This window comes from Lygodium microphyllum, chromosome 15 (genome assembly GCF_053477565.2).
Source record: "Lygodium microphyllum isolate KBCC chromosome 15, Lygodium_microphyllum_v1.1.10, whole genome shotgun sequence".
NCBI lineage: Eukaryota > Viridiplantae > Streptophyta > Polypodiopsida > Schizaeales > Lygodiaceae > Lygodium > Lygodium microphyllum.
The window spans coordinates 141,701,485-141,717,973 of NC_141149.1; the positions used below are offsets into that span (position 1 = coordinate 141,701,485).

Sequence of the window (16,489 nt, forward strand, 5' to 3'; positions counted from 1 at the left end):
CTCCCATCCCTCATAGGTGGCCTCCTCCTTAGGCAGTGGCTGATCTTGTGGGGCCCTCCGCGTGTGGTAGAGACTGGACCCCCATATGGGAGCCCCGTACAGGAGGGCTAGTGTGACCAAGGTGTCAAAAAGCCAGAGCTTTGTCCAGGGTTCTTGGAACTGTATGCGGGCACATTGGTTCTCCATTGACCCGAGGGCTGCATAGCCTCGGGTTAGTCTATCTTCTGCTGCTTTTCTCAGGGTAAATCTCGGTCCAGAGAATGAAATCCCCAGATAGACGTATCTTTGGACCACGTCCACGGTCTCTCCGCCGTATGTGAAGGGGGGTACCCACCGTCGGAGCCATTGGGTTGACGTGTTGAACACCATGACCTTGGTTTTCCCCAGGTTTAGAGTTAGGTCTTTGTCTTGGCAGAAGGCCTATAGTGCGTCCAGTTGGCGTTGTAGCCCTTCGGGTGTGCTGGAGATGAGGACTATGTCGTCCGCATATAGTAAGATGGGTATCAGTGTCCCTCCCAGGCTCGATCCCTCCTCGCCCAATCTATCTATGTACTCTGAGATCTCATCAATGTAGAGGCCAAATAGGGTGGGTGAGAGTGGGCATCCCTGCTTGACTCCGATGGTGCTGGTTATCTCCTTTGACAGCCCTCCTGGTGCCCGAACTCGGCCCGTTACCGATTCGTATAATGCCAGTATCCCCCATTGCATTTCGGTTGGGATCTCCAGTTCCTGTAGTCTGTGCGTGAGCCTCGCTCGTGGGACTGTGTCAAAGGCCTTGCGGAAGTCCACGAAGCAGTAGTACACCCGTCTTCCATGTGCTCTGCCCTCCTCTATGATGGCTCTCAGTGTGAGGATATGGTCAAGGGTGCAGAACCCCCTCCTAAACCCTGCTTGTCCTGCCGCCCGATGTTGGTGTTGCTCTGCCCACTTGCTTAGCTCGTGGTCCAGTATGGATCCATAGAGCTTGGCTAGTACATGGCCAACCATGACTGTTTGGTAGTTCGTGGGAACCATGGGGTCTCCGGCCTTCAGGATAGGTATTATGGTGTTGGCTGACCAGCTTGCAGGGAAGCCTTCGCATAGGGCTCTGTTGAACATGTGTGCTAGGAGAGGTGCCAGTATGTCTCTGGCATGGGTCAAATTCTCTGCTACCAAGCCTTCGTGGTCTTGGGCACGGCCATTTTGGAGTCTATCAATGGCGTCCCGAACCCGCTCCGTGCTGAAGAATGTGGATAATCCGGGTCTGCTCCCTGGGGGCCGGGGTAGCTGGGGCTGCTTGGGTACTTGGTATAGTGAGGTTGCATATGTGTGCCAAGTGTCCGGGGAGGTGATGGGCGTCTGGGCTCGGGGTTCCTGAAACGCCTTCCATGTCTCTTTGCTGTCCTGTCCTAAGAATAGCTGGTAGGATTCGTGTTCCACTTTGAAGAGGTAGGCTCGTTTCTTCCGTCGCACTAGACGACGGAAGATCAAGCGTGCCTGTTTATGCGTGTGTACTCCCCATGCTTCGTCCTGTTGAAGACGGAGCCGGGTTTCCTTGCACTCTGCATCGTACCAGCTATTCTGTGGGACATTCTTGTTCGGAGGGGTGGAGTGGGGGAATGTGTGGGGGAAGTATTCAGCAGCCGAGGTGTGTAGTGTGCCCGCCAACTGTGCTGTGACCTCCTCCAGGGGTGTGTGGGGGTCCATTTCCTGCAGGCTCCAGTAGAGATGGTCGGAGTATGCGCTCGTAGTTAGCCGGGTAAAGTGGTACCTGGGGAATCTTGGGGGATTGCTTGCTGGGGGGGGTTAGGTCATACCTGCAGGTTATGTCAAATTGTAGGTAGGCATGGTCGGCAGCCACTGCGAGTGGGCGAGGTGATATTTTAAAGGATTGGATGTCGGGGATAAGTGATAGAGGGCGGAGGATATAGTCCACTGTGCTTGCTCCCAGTTTCTGTGTCGGTGCTCCATGTGTCCCCCGTCCGATGCAATTGGCCGCGTGCTTGTGTGGGAAGCATGTGAGGGCATCCGACCCGGGCCATCTGTTGAGACCGTTGAGGATGGCTACTCCGTGTGCCCCCCCTAACGCCAGTAGGTGTTTACCATATTCGGTGCATTCAGCTGTCCTGTGATGCCCGGTTGAGTCCTATCTCCTCCAGTGCGATCTCTTTGTACATGTGGTCTTCGCTCTCGAAGAAGGGGGTTTGCCTCTGTGCTGTGCGTGCGTTGAAGTCTCCGGTCAACATGACATCCCCCAAGCTGGAGTAGTGCATGATATCCTCGTACAGTGGTAGGTATGGTGACTCGCCCTTCGGTGATGCGTATGGGGAGTGTGCTGGTGGGAAATAGCACACTGCCATGTATATGTCTCGGGGGCGATCTGTGTGTATCCGGATCCACATGAACCGGGCTTCCTCATCTTTCCGCATGACTTGCACCATGGGCTGTAACTCCTCCCTGTACAACAGAGCCACCCCTGCGGACCCTCGGGTCCCTCCTTTTGTTCGGGCTCTAGGGCGGCATGCCGTCTCCCATCTATATCCCCTCACTTCTGGTAAGTAGGTGCCTGGGCTTTGGTGGGTTTCTGTGTAGAGGACGATGTCCTTGCCGGTGAAGGTCTCATGGAATAATCCTGCATCTGTTTTCATAGCTCCGTTGCAGTTCCACACTGCAAACCTCAGGTGGGTCTCATAGGCCGCGCCCCGTCATTGGCGTTTATCTGAGATGATGACACGACCATCTCTGTATACTGCCCATTTTCCCACTTTGCGAGCCTCCAGGATCTGTGGCATGCATTCTTTACGGTGTGCCACCTGTGCGGGTGTGAGGTCATCCTCTAGGTAGACTTTTTCCCCTTTTAGAGCTGTCCTTTCAGAGAGGAAGGCTCGTCTGGATTCTAAGTTGGCAAATTTGAGGATAAGAGGCCTTCCCTTGGTGAGGTCCTTTCCTACGCGCCATGCATTCTCCACTATTTGAGGGTCCTCTACTCCCAGCTTTTCACATATCTGCTTGGCGTCTGCCAGGGGCTATCCGCTTCCTTCCATCCGACCACCCGGATGTTGAGCGCTCTAAGCTTTCTCCTTTTCTCCTCCTCTAGTGCTGCATTCACAAACTCCTTCTTTGTTGGTGACTTCTTGGCTACCTCAATCCATTTGGAGTTCTCGGCCACTTCAGCTTGTGCTTGTTTCACTATATTTGCCCATGTGTTGAGCTCCTTTGTTACTTGTGTCTTCAGCTCGTTGATCTCGGTTTGCACCTTGGTGGGCATTGTTTCGGTGATTTCTCCTTCCTCCTTCTTGAGTAGGTCCAGCTGGTTTCTATATTCATCGAGCTCGTGCCTCAGTTCTTCGATCACCCTGAGAGAGAGAGAGAGAGAGAGAGAGAGAGAGAGAGAGAGAGAGAGAGTGTGTGTTTCTCAGATGACCTGATGGTCTGATGTAACAGAAAGTAAGAGATACACAGAGAGAATGTTGACCTGATGGTCTCATGTAAATATTTACTACTTAATTCAATTATCTTCACGAAAGAGAGAGAGAGAGAGAGAGAGAGAGAGAGAGAGAGAGAGAGAGAGAGAGAGATTTGTGTTATGCAGGTTCGCACAGTTATGCCAGCAGAACGATCATTTGCTGAGGATTCTGGTAAGGACTAGCTATGATGATGCAGTTGTGTTTTCATGTGAAAGGTATGGAGTTATCTGATATTATTGTAAACTTTGTGTCATGTTAGCACGGATATTGCGAGCAGTTCGCATTGCTGCAAGGCTTGGCTTCAAGCTTTCACGAGAGACAGCATTAGCTATTCGCTCAAAATCTCAGGCAATTAAGGAGTTGAATCAGGTCTTTCAAGTGTGATTTTCTGTGTTTTGGCTTGAGAGTGTCTATAGTATAATGTGAGTGGGTAGAATGTTGTCATTCAAACATTCCAGCTTGGAGTAAGAATGATTGAAGGGTCTGAGTGTATATATTAGGAGTGATTAGCCACATTAGATAGTTCAGCTTAACTAGGAAGGAATATGATTGCGTTTGCACTGAGATGGCAGGAAAGGCTACGAATGGAAGTGAATTATTTCATGAGCTATGGAGCAGCTGAGGCATCATTCCGCTTGCTCTGGAGATTTGGATTGTTGGAAATTTTGTTTCCACCACAGGTCTGCAGTCTTTATTGATTTTATCTAGCTTAATTATATCTACGTTTGGACATATGGCTTTGTTGTTCAGCTGAGGAAGAATTGTTTGAGTATTCCTTTGAAATAATACCAATGCTAGAAAATGAGAGTACTATTTTGGACTGATATTAATGAGCCACTAGAACATTTTTTTAATGGCCACAGCCTAAATTTAGGACTGTCTGCTATTTCTGAGCTGACTATTCCACTAGGGGTGTTCATCAACTTAGGATCCTGTAGACATTATTTATGGTAGATTTTGTCCTTTCATACTTGAGATTTAAGAGCACTTACAGTTATTGATCCATGAGCTGATCTTACACCTGACTGTCTTGGTTCTTTCTTTCGCTTGCCTACCCTTGCCTTCTTCCCTTCCTGCCTTCCTGCCTTCACTGTCTGCTTGTTATCTAATGCCAAACGCTATGCCCAGTGCTGCCCGCACCATACAGCGTTGGCTAGAATTGCCACCCTTGTTACTTGCAGTGTTCTGCTCCATCAGCTGGTCCCTGCTTCACTAGCACTGACCCTCTTTTGCATTGTCCCTTTCTTCATCAATGCCACCCTCTTGTTCCCTATCCCTGAAGAGGGACGCTGGCTCTTGCTTCTTGTGTATCACCACCCCGTCATTACACAAGGCCGCCCTTGCCCTATCTTTGCCCTTACTTTTGCATTGACGCCATCTCCTTCTGCATATCCTGGCCACTGCTTGAGCCCTCTTAACTTGCAATCTTGCCTCCTATAGGTGCTGCTTTTTGTACAAGCATTGAAGAGTCTTTAGAATTCTCTTCAACCCTTGTAGCCTTTGTTTGCTGTCTTTTCCAAGCTGCCTTCCTCTCCCTAGGCAACAAAACCAATGCAACAGAGGCTTCAACACCTTAGATAGAAGGAGCCAGGAAGACTTTCGAGATTGCAATGGGTCTGGGGTCATTATTAGGGGACTCAAATGCAGCCCCCACTACTGTCAGCTGATATCTTCCCACCCATACAATTTGCTCTAAATAGTGAGCTTGCCCTTTAGGACCATGTGATGGTTGTTGAGGTGGCATCTATAGCTTGCAGAGTGATTGGACATTTGCTCCTAAGTAGCGCTGCCCAAATGGTACCGTTTGGATAAGGGTGCTTTAGGATCCGGCTTAGCTCACCCAAGGAGATAGAGACATCATTTGTCACCAGCCGACTCTGTCAGATCTTTAGTAGCTTACGCCAACAGATGGGTCATACAATAGGGCTATTCTACACTCAAAGATAGCACTGTCATTACAATCTCATTCTAGACCTCGATGAGTACATCACTAGCTGCTTGTGCGAGATTGGTAATGCCTTCGGCACGTCATATAGAGAGACATGACCTTTGTCAACATAGTCTCAAACGGCCTAAATTATTGTCTATTAAGGTGATTCTCCCTATTAGATCTCTTGATGCCCTTCCTCGACCATTGGAATTCCATCCATTAACAGAGCATTCTGAGTTCAACCAAGCCTCCTCAGGCAACCTTTCACTTGCAAGAGGATGGACCATCTTGCAGGGTATAATCCTAGGATATGTGAGTGACTATCTTTCTTATGAGACAAGGGAGGTAGTAAGCCTTCAACTTTGTAGGACAAAGATAGAGCAGCAAAGAGAGCACCTTGCTAAGTAGAGGAGGCTCCTCTAGTGAGGGAGAGAGAGCTATCACATGTACAGCTAAGGAAAGAGAGGCGGAAATCAGTAGAGGAGGGATGATGGAGAGTAGCGTGAGTCCTTAGATTGATTGCCTAAACCACCCTGGCCACCTATGGGTTCTATATACACTCCTCAAGACCACATAAGCTAAAAATATTCCTGTCATGTACTAGTAGCCCCTTAGGAGCCAGAGATAAGACAACCCATTATTCAAGAGGCCGCCCACAACCCTTACTAACATCCCCCAAGGGGATAGAGATGCCATAACGCCATGTTTAAGAGATCCCTTAGTTCATTGCTGATGCACCTTTGACTCTAGTTTCTACAGGCCATGTGGTTAACGTGAGATGATATTGTCGAAGTTGTCTCATAATGCTCTTGGTAGATAATAGGAGCAGTTGCCTCATAAGAATGAGAGGAAGAAATGCATGATTTAGATAACTTGTCAAACTTTGATGGCTTTCCTCTCTTGGCTGAGGTAGAGAAGCTTGTAAAGACAAGGTTTGATAGGACATATTCTTGTCTGAGGTAGAAAAGCTAGTAGAGACAAGGTTTAACAGGGCATATGCTTGGACTTAATGAAGATAGACATTGGTTGTAGAGCCATGCTATCTGAGAGATTCAAATGCTTTCGATGAGGATCCTCTCATGGAATGTATGAGGCATAATCACATGGAATGGGGAGATGTAAAGGGAATGGGAGAAGGGAGGAAACATGAAGTGCATCACGTATTAAGACCAGCTGATGTTGCAAAAAGAAGTACACATGACCAAAAAAATCTAAAGAGTAAAGACTCAATAGTCATTAATGCTTGATCTTTGGAGGTTGAAATACAGATCATGAAAGACTCAGGACCCACTTGGCAAGGCCAATAGTAGATCCAATTGTAAAGTCAAACTGTCAAAATGATGCTCATAGATGGCAAGCTGATCCATGAGCTGACTCTATGAACATCCAAGGATCAAGGGTTGGTGGGATCCTCTAGGATGTCAATGGTAGCATCCCCATCTCCCACCTCATGCTGCTTTTCTTTGTTGCCTTCTCAACTCCATCCAAAGACTCTTAGATGTGCCCTCGTGTACGCTTCTCCTTGTGGTCACATCTCTCACTCTACAAAGGGATCAGCCTTCACAATCACACTTTTGTAAAGCATACGCAAGTTTGCGTTCTTGACCTGTTCTCATCCTAGTTACTTATTACTTGATGTTTGTGTAACCCGGTTTTTGATAAAACTTTATCCACCTTCTTGCAAGTTGCCGTTCCATCTATGCTTGCATAAAGTTTCAACCTCCTTACAAGTTGCAATGGCTTCTATCTATGGTTGCATACAATGTATTCAACAAACATGGATCGGTACACTATTTTTTTTAACAATGTTATTCAAATAACATATATGAAGACATGCTAAAGGCATTCTCAAGATAGGCTTCCAATTTGGGTGTTCTTTATCACAAGTGGGTGGGGAACATGTTGAACTTTGTTGAATCTATTGGCACTTCGCTTGCCATCATCAATTGCATTTACTATCTTTGTCAAGCAATATAGGTATGAAATATTTGGGTTTACACCATTGGTAATGCCAAATATTCATTTTAAAGCTTTCAAATCACCTTCTAGATGCCATTCCCTTATATATTTACCAAATTCCCCAACTATCTATTACCCTGTTCTTGATGACTGGTAATCTCTGCTCAATGCTGTCTATCCACTATTGACTCACCATCTACCATGAATGGCATCACATTCTCTATCCTAGTGATCTCAATCTTGTGTATCCACTCATGAGCAAGCAAAATGGTACTCTTGAATATCTCCGAAGCATTATGTGATGAAACCCAAAATACATCTGGCATGAATATAAGCTCATGAAGGTATCGTGTATGATTCTTGCTCCATCCATTTGTAATCAAGGTTCCATCATTGCATGCCCATAGCATCTTTGTGGCGTCAACAACCAAATCAACCTTGCATCTCTCCTTCAATAGAGAAGTACACAGGGTTTTGATGATGGTGGTGTGTATGTGGCCCCATATTTGCCAACCTTCTTCTATATTTCTGTGAAATACTCTGACTTTGAGCACATTCTCAGACATGTACTCAATAAGTCATCAAGTTAATTTGTAAATATTGCATTGAAGATCAAACTAATGAGAGTGCGTTGTAGAATAGAACAATGAGCATCGAGTGAATGTAGAAGGAGACAAGAGTAACACAATGAAGGAAAGGAACAAATCTGAATGTTACAAACTTGCTGAGCCCCTACTCACAGCACGGAGCTCAATGAGGGCACAAGACAGAGGCGGGAGATAAAGATAAGGATGAGGAGGGGTGGCAAAGGAACTGAGTGACTGCAAGAAGGGGCAGTTATAAATAGGAGTAGTTGCTGAAACTGGATGATCAATATAAAATGCTAATTTGGCAAGTGAGATGCATTCGAGGCTGTCTACCTGCCTAGTTATTTCTGCCATGCCCATGGAAATACATGCTTGCCTAGAAATTAGGTAAATAGGCTGTTAGGTGATGAATGTAGGGAAGGATCTCCACATCAAATATCTTGAACAAATGAACTGATGGAAAACACACTGTTAAAGTTCCGCGTATCCTTGTCTCACTCAGATTGAGGCCCACATACAAGAGGTGACCATACACAACACATGATTGCTAACACCCTCTCATATCCTTGGTATGATGGAAGGGAGGATGGTAGGAGAAGTGCTATCACTAGTGAAGGTTGTCAATGAAGAATGCTAGCCAAGGATTAGCACACCCTCTTTAGACGGAAACCCAATCCATTAGGTGGCCATTATAATGGAGAGGCCTCGAACGGAGCACTCTCGTGATGATTTGCTAGGAATGGGTGAGCCAAGCCATTGATGAGACTGACAAAAAGGCCATTAAAGACCAATAGGGACCAAGGGCCATAGGATGGGCATGCTATTGGCAGAGCATGCTAGTAATGAATTTAATGAAGGAAAATATTAGGGACAAATGAATTGATGTACAAACGTATTGTTAAAGCTCTTAGTATGCTTGTTTGACTCTGACTGAGGCTCACAAGAGGTGACTATACATAGCACGTGATTGCTAATACCCCCTTAGATCCTCAATGTGGTGGAAGGGAAAATGAGATGGAAAGAATGCAAGGGTAGAGAAGTGCCATCACCAATGAAGGTTGTCAATGAAGAATGCTAGCCAAGGATTACCAAACCCCTGTTAGATGAAAACCTAATCCATCAAGAGGTGATTATAATTGAGAGGCCTTGAACGGAGCACTCTAGTGATGATTCGTTGGGAATGGGTGAGACAAGCCACTAATGAGACTGATAAAGTTGCCATAAAAGATCAATAGGAACCAAGGGCCATGGGATGGGCATGCAATTGGCTGAGTATGGTAGCTTGATGACGAAGGAAAGAGGCCGCTACATGAAAAAAAGGCTGATAGAAGAGTGCAATCCTTAAAAAAGACCATGTTTGTTTGACTATTAGCTCTCTCTCTCTCTCTCTCTCTCTCTCTCTCTCTCTCTCTCTCCTCGTTACACTTACAAGTGCTGTCATGTTTGTTGTTTCTAATCTTAAAGGAGCATTTATTTATATTTTCTCTACTACAACCTAAAATCTATAAGCTTATCACAACTAAATGTTGGGATGCGAAGCCTTCCCACAATGTGGATAGTTGTGATATCTTTGCATTGCCCTTTTGTGTTGGTATCAAAGGTGTTGGTCCTTTACTCAATGAAGATGTCACAAAGTCACGACTTTGGTCACTAGCTCTGCAAGAATTTGTTTCGTGGTGATACACATCTTGCTCTAGCACCATATGGACTAGCTCCTCCCAAGTAAGTGTCCCATGTAAAATAGGCGAGAATACTTGGAGATGTGTTAGGGGCATCACAACAGGGTATTCCAAAGCCAACCGCCGGCCCCCTCGCCCCACACACCCCCTGAGACTTGCAAGTATGCAATCCAAAGTTGAATAGATATGATTAATTGGTTTTAAAATATAGAGCTTGGCCTCAATATTTAGGCCTAGATACACAAACGTTTGACTCTTATTAAATGCTTGGTGATATAGATGGTATTTACACCTATACACTCACAATAATATACAATAAAGTGCATTCACACATGGAGGTGATAAATTACTAATAAACCCCTATTTTTTGTCATGGGTGGCCGAAATTGGGACCAAAATATAGTAGAAAGTGAAAAGGTCTTGACTCATAACAGGTAATATCTAGTCCCATACAAAAGATTCTTGATAAGAGGTATAAGAAATCAAAAAATTATTTATAGTTGCTCGAACATGACATGTCCTATTGATAAGCTTGAGGACTCAAAGTTGGGCAAAGCTGAGAGGCCGATCAAAGGCCAGCATGGTTGAGAGGCATAGTGTACATGAGCAAGGGCTTGAAATCCAAGTACGACTATTGGACTCAACTCATGGGCGATAGGAATTGGTTTCAACCCAACCAACCAACCAAGCCCCACACCACTGCCCATCCCCACACATCACCACCTCCAACCAGCACTCCCCCCCCCCCCCCCCCCCCCCCCCCTCCCACCCCAAAAAAAAACAATTTGGATGCCTCATATGACCAAAGGTAATGGCTTGGAGTCTCCAAATGTTGATGTGGGTAAGACTTCTAGATTCCATCTTGCTATATTAGGGCCAATGAGCACCTCACTACGAGGCCCCCATGTGTGAGGAGCCCAATGAATTAGGACACCCTCTGCATCCTCTAGCTATCCCAAAGGCATCATCACAAGATTCCAGCAAAGGGCATCCATGATGCTGTGCTCCACTTAGTGCTTATTGCGAAAGGGTGCCAAATGTATCTTTTGCATTAGAACATGTGTGCTGATCATAGCTATGGGGGCAAAGCAGGTCTGTAGCTTCTTGGCAACCATTGTGGCTGACTAAAGCCTTTCTCCAAGGTCCCACACCAACTAGTCTAGATGCCAAGTTTCTCAAATCCAAAGGCGCCACTCGAAACTCAGCCGAGGGTAGGTACACCAGATGCGGAGTATTCCCTTGGAGATTGATGACATAGATCTTGCTTGAAGGGATGGCAAAGAGATCCTCATCTTGTTGTCCTCTGTAAGTGACTAGCCAACCACCAGCATATATTGCAAGAAAAATGCTGTGGGAAGCACAATCTAATTTGCATGCCACTTGTAGAGGGATCCCAATTGATGAGATTTGAGCAGCCCACATCTTTCCACACTGCACATGCTCTTTGATGCAAGTATCTAGCCATTCTAGTGGGATTGCTACATCAATCTCTCCCCTCGTAGCCTTGTTGGGAATAAAGGATTACTGTGCCTTTTACAGTGTTCGGGTGTGAATGCACCCTTACACTCTGGTACTTTATATATATTACTAAAACCTAAAATGTGGTACACTTGTCTTTGTACCGAACAATCAAGTGTGCCGTGCTCACTCTTCTCTCTATTGCTCTCTACTCTCTGTGTGATATCCGACGCGCTCACCCTCAGGTCACTAAGTCTAGATCCGTTAGGCTCCATCAAACTAATATCAGAGCCAGTGATGGGCGTCAGGCCGTAGGACAGGCGAGCAGGAGGAGTTGTAGGTGTTGCAGGGCAGCAGGAGTTGCAGGTGTCAAAGTGTGTGTCAGTGCTGTTGCAGGAGTTGCAGGTCGCGGGGCATGCGACAGGTCGACGGGTGGTTGAGCAGTTGACGATGCGCAAGGCGGACGGGGCCGGCGACCAGGGCCAATCGCCACGGGACTGGCACACACCTACCAGTCCATGGTGGCAAGCGATGACAGGATGCCACGAGATTGGCACGTGGCGACTAGTCCACAAAAGCCTTGCGACGACGTGACTACAGTCAACATTTTTTTTTTTTGAAATCTCTTTTTTTTAAATCCCTTCTCTACGGAGCGTTCACACACAAAGGCACAAAGTGAAATTTTACCCAAGAAAATTGGGGCTTTTCTCCGATTTGGGGATCTCAGTGTGGGACAAGACAATTCGAACCAGAAATTGCACATTTGTTGCACATCTGGTGTATATCTGCGCAAGAAATTTTGAGGATTCTCACATTTTAGTGGAATTTTTTTAATTTTACTAAAATGTGTGCACTCTGAATCCAAAAATTTGCGGCTTTTGCAAAATCCCTTCAATTTGCGCAACAAATGTATGGTACATGCACTTGGATACATGTATTGATGCAATCTGGACGAATTACCCTCCTCTGAGTTGAAGTCAACTCCAATTCTTCTTGGGTAGGGCATGTAGATAGGATCATCCCGCTCATAAGGAAGGGTGTTGCAGAACATGATCCCGGCCTCCAAGCTATAGTCGCAGATGTTCCGGCGCCACCTTGGCTGCGCCTCATATCCCTCTACCCTTGAGGGGACCTTCGCTGCCTTATCTTCCCAATAGTTTAAAGGCTCTTGCTGCTGGCACCTTGTGGGGTGCCTCCTTCGTTCCTCTAACTATCTCCTCTTCATTTTGTAAATCTATCCTCACTTGATGTAGTGTACATGATGGTCTAACCTTTAGCATTGCTGGAGCAGGGTGACCTGGCAAATTATCCTTAGTGGTGCACTTTACCTTGATGTGTTTCAGTTAGAGCCGATTTTGCATTGGGCTTTTTAAGGTTTAGCAGAGTATAGAAGGTTCAGAGTATTGCCTGATGCTCAATGGGGAGGTTGCATCGCTACTCCCGCAACTTGGTTATGTAGTGGATTTGAGATGTACTTGGTTTGCATCTAGGATACTATATGTAGACAATATTTTTGCCATTGGGATCACTATTCAGTGTACTAGTCAGTGAGTTGATATGCATATGGTATGGTTTGCACCTAGGCTTTGAAGCGATGCATTTGCAAGGTTATTGACATGTATGGAATACATGGAATTCTTTTTTTGATGTGATGTACATTTGCAAGGCATGCATGGAATTTATGGATGGTATGCAGTGTACATTTGCAAGTGATGCAAGAGAAGTATAATTGCATAAGTTACATGTGGTTTGCAGCTAATGTATGCTATCCTGTGGTACATCATTGCTATGAGGTATTGTTTATGCTCAGTTTATGCATTACAATGCCTTGGTGGTTAGAACAGTGTTGGGTTTTTGTATATATGGATGCATCCCTTAGGGTTTTGACATTGGTTATGATTCATTTGTGTGGATTGTAATTGGTTTAAGTGATTGGAATTTCACATGCAGAGGTCAGATGTGTAATCTCATACAAAAAGTGTACTAAAATGGATAGAGGTAAAAGCCATCATCCATGGCTCAATTTGAATTAAGATAAATGATTACTTTAGGTGCTCATATCACTCTCGGCATCGAAGGTGGAAGCATCCTCGTCACCGCTTGAGGAACCATCACCCTCCTCAGTCACCCTCACTAAGGACATTGCCCTCGTCATTATACTCGGGCTCTCTAAGCTCTAGGTGAGAGACAGTGATAGGTATGTCCTTCTAGACCGAATTAAGAGTACTTCTCGAGCCACTCCCACGCCTTGTGTAGCATCTAAGGGCCCCACAGGCATTACGGGCAGCCGATATGGATGCCGAAGTGAAAGTTCCATTGCTACCGGCGCGAGGGCGAATAACAACACGGGCACGCCGTGCACGAGTGCGAGAGACCCGTCGGCGGTCTATCTCCTCGAGCTCCAAGTAAAGCTCCCTAAAGATTTGCTCCTCCTCCAAGTCTCTCTCGTGAGTCACACTTTTAAGTGTACTAGGGGAGATCTTGAGTGAATCCACATTTATCCATACATTTAAAGAATGAAGAACTTAGATTAAACAAATGAAAATTATTTGAATATATTTCATAATCTATGAATAAAGCTATGAACTAAAAAGTATAACAATTAGATATACGATACCTGTCTTGCCATAGACATCTCATGCATATTGTGTAGCATGCGTAAATTGGAGCGACAATAAATTAGTTGCTCCAATTGTCATGTGCTAAGCTTGTTATGAATTTTGGTGTGCACAAGGAAATAGGTGGACCAATTCCTCTCACATGCACCGACGAACAATCCTAAACCATGTAAAGAAAAAGTAAGTTTAAAGCAAGTTTAACTAGAATTATATGAAAAAAGAGAGTAGATTTTCAAACCTGTGCAAGAATGCGAAAGGCCACTTTTTGGAGGTGAGGCAATTGATAGTCAAATGACTCCCATAAAAAAAGGGGCTTCACCAACGATTACCGCTTCCAACAAATGGTAGATGCGAAAGTGGTGCCCCTTTGATCGCTATAATTAATGAGCTCTTCGAGGAAGGCACCATGGTGCTCTTCCGCCAAAGCCTTTGGAAAAAAAGCATCACGATCGGCAAGGACATTGGCATCCATAAAGAGAGAGGGTTTTTTGAACGCAGGATGCAAGAGTGCCACAAACCCATGCATGGGTCGCTTCATCCACTCCCATCTTTTCTTTGTAAAAAAGAGAATGTCATCTCTTTTAGGGGTGGTATCCAAGATATCACTACAGTAGGTGTAAGATGATAGAGATTTAAGGGGGAGATTTAGAGGTGAAATTTGAAAAGAAAGTGTGAGACAATATGAAATATAGATTCTAGAACTAAAAAGAAGTATGAATCATTTAAAAAAAAAAAACAATACCATGAAGAAGAGACCTCCCCATCCAAGATGGTCGATGATTATATTTCCTCCATTGCATCCGCCATAAGATGATAGAGAAGGCCAATAGTAGCCCCCTCCATGTCCGTCATGCGAGCACCTTGTAGATGGGAGTGAGGACAATGATAATGCTCCTCACATCCATCCAAAATTCCTCCTTTAAGCAAAGCCTTTGAACAGCCTCTGCTTCCACTTGGCTGGATGTGGAGTCCCCTTCAAGCCATTCCTTAAACTCATCTGACACAACCGTTTTTGTAGCTTGTTGTGAAGTTATAGAGACGCTCGAGGAGAAGCCATATGGCCGCAAACCGAGTCTTCGAGGGCTTCTTCAACTCCAAGTCCGATTATGAGCGATATATTGCAAGAACTCGGACCTTGGAGTTGACAAAGCCAATGATTGTGCAAGCATCGTTGACAATCTTCGCCACCCACTCCAACTTGCCTATATCTTCCATAAGAAGATCTAGACAATGCGTAGTGCATGGTGTCTATACTATGGATGGAAACTCGGCCTCAAGTTTCCGCCAGAGGCGTTGTCCATGACAACTTGCACCACATTTTGGGGCTGAACCTACAAGATTATACAAGATGAAATTAGAATAAATTTGGGAGGTTAAAAGAATAGATTACAAAATAATGGATTTAGAAGCATTACCTTAATGATAGCTTGCCATATGTGCCAATACATGAATGAACTTGTCGTTCTCCTTCCCCTTGTGCCCGCATCCACTGCTCGTAGGAAGTATGTGCCAAGTGGGCAACAGACCAGGATGTTGATGATCGCCCTTTTTTTTCGGTCACTCCATCCATTGGATAGGATAGAGCATCCATACTTTGCCCAATCGGCACGCACGGACTCAAGGAACTTATCAATCCTCTCTCTCTCTCTCTCCTCATGGAGTTTCTTGGTACGCATGTCATTGTATGTGACACTGTACCATCTCTTGCATGGACCAACGACGGCAATAGCTTTCACCATCCGCTTCCATCGATCCACTTTGAGAATATGGAAAGAGAGATTGCACTCAATTATGGTGTGTAAAATCTCTATTTTCTCTTGCCTTTGCCTCTCCTTGAGAAAGTAGAGAAGACGGGAAACTTGCCGCGTTGCTTGGGCAAGAGTGGCTTGTCTCTTGGGCATAGGTGCACCGCTCGAATGGATTTTTATAGATGGGATAGAAGAGGCCCCTCCAATAGAGGAAACCGAGACAGTTGGAGAGGGATCGTCTTCCACATCCAAGACCTCATGATCGGGAGAGATCACCTTCTCACTTGCCTTTGAAAGGCCTTTGCATTGCTTCAATGGCAAGTATTTTTGACGACAATCTTCATAGACATCATCGGGAATACCGGGGCATGGTGTGCCTTCCCCTCCTAATTTGCAAAGGTGGATGAGAAGGCGAGCGACGGATGAGATTTGGACCTTTGGGCAATCCTTGCATTGCCACTTGCAAGTGTTGGATTTCTCCTTCACTCGTTCGAAGTAGGCACAATGCAAGCGAAAAGCCTTATGGAGAGGGGGTGCCATGGATGATGTATAGAGAGGGCCTAGAGGGTCACGGGTGGAGGGTGAGATGATTGAAGAAAGGAGTGGAAAGAGTAGGGAGCTTGAAGGAGTAGAGATCTTGGGGGAGTAGAGAGCTTGGGGGAGTAGAGAGAGGCTATAGCTTGATGGAGGAGGAGGTTGGAAGGGTTGAGAGGTTAAGGGAGGACTCGAGGAGAGAGCTTGAGAGAGTAGGAATGATGGAGAGCTTGAGAGGATTAGGAGGGGTGGAGAACTTGAAAGGATGAATGAGATAGTGGGGGAGGGGAGATTTTATAGAAAGGGAGAGTGCTTTGGGGTTTAGGTTTGGCCCTTTGGGGTGGGGGGGGAAGAGAGAGAGAGAGGAAAGGAGGGAGAGTTTTTAAACTTGTTAGTTTAAAACTTTATTCTTTAATCTTTTCTCTTGAGTCTTTGTGAGAAAGAAAGAAAAGATAGAGAGAAAGAAAAGAAATAAAGAAAAGAATAGAGAGAGAAAAAAAGAATAGAGAAGATTCAAGAAAGAAAAAAAG

The 16,489-nt window shown here is 45.5% G+C and overlaps 1 protein-coding gene and 2 pseudogenes across 4 annotated transcripts in view; 1 reads left to right on the top strand and 2 right to left on the bottom strand.

Moving 5' to 3' along the window:
* LOC148025152 (Polynucleotide adenylyltransferase family protein) overlaps positions 1-16,489 on the top strand; it is a 183,795-nt gene that overhangs the window by 99,544 nt on the left and 67,762 nt on the right. For 3 of the 4 annotated variants that reach the window (XM_087694899.1, XM_087694898.1, XM_087694900.1), the window contains 3 exons: positions 3,572-3,617; positions 3,706-3,815; positions 4,019-4,126. The exons of the other annotated variant lie outside the window; for it this stretch is intronic. In XM_087694899.1, the coding sequence (XP_087551025.1) occupies positions 3,572-3,617; positions 3,706-3,815; positions 4,019-4,126 (264 nt within the window). The remainder of the gene's footprint in view (positions 1-3,571; positions 3,618-3,705; positions 3,816-4,018; positions 4,127-16,489) is intronic. 4 annotated transcript variants of the gene reach the window in all.
* LOC148025153 (uncharacterized) lies at positions 13,180-14,299 on the bottom strand (annotated as a pseudogene).
* On the bottom strand, positions 14,373-14,987 carry LOC148025154 (uncharacterized; annotated as a pseudogene).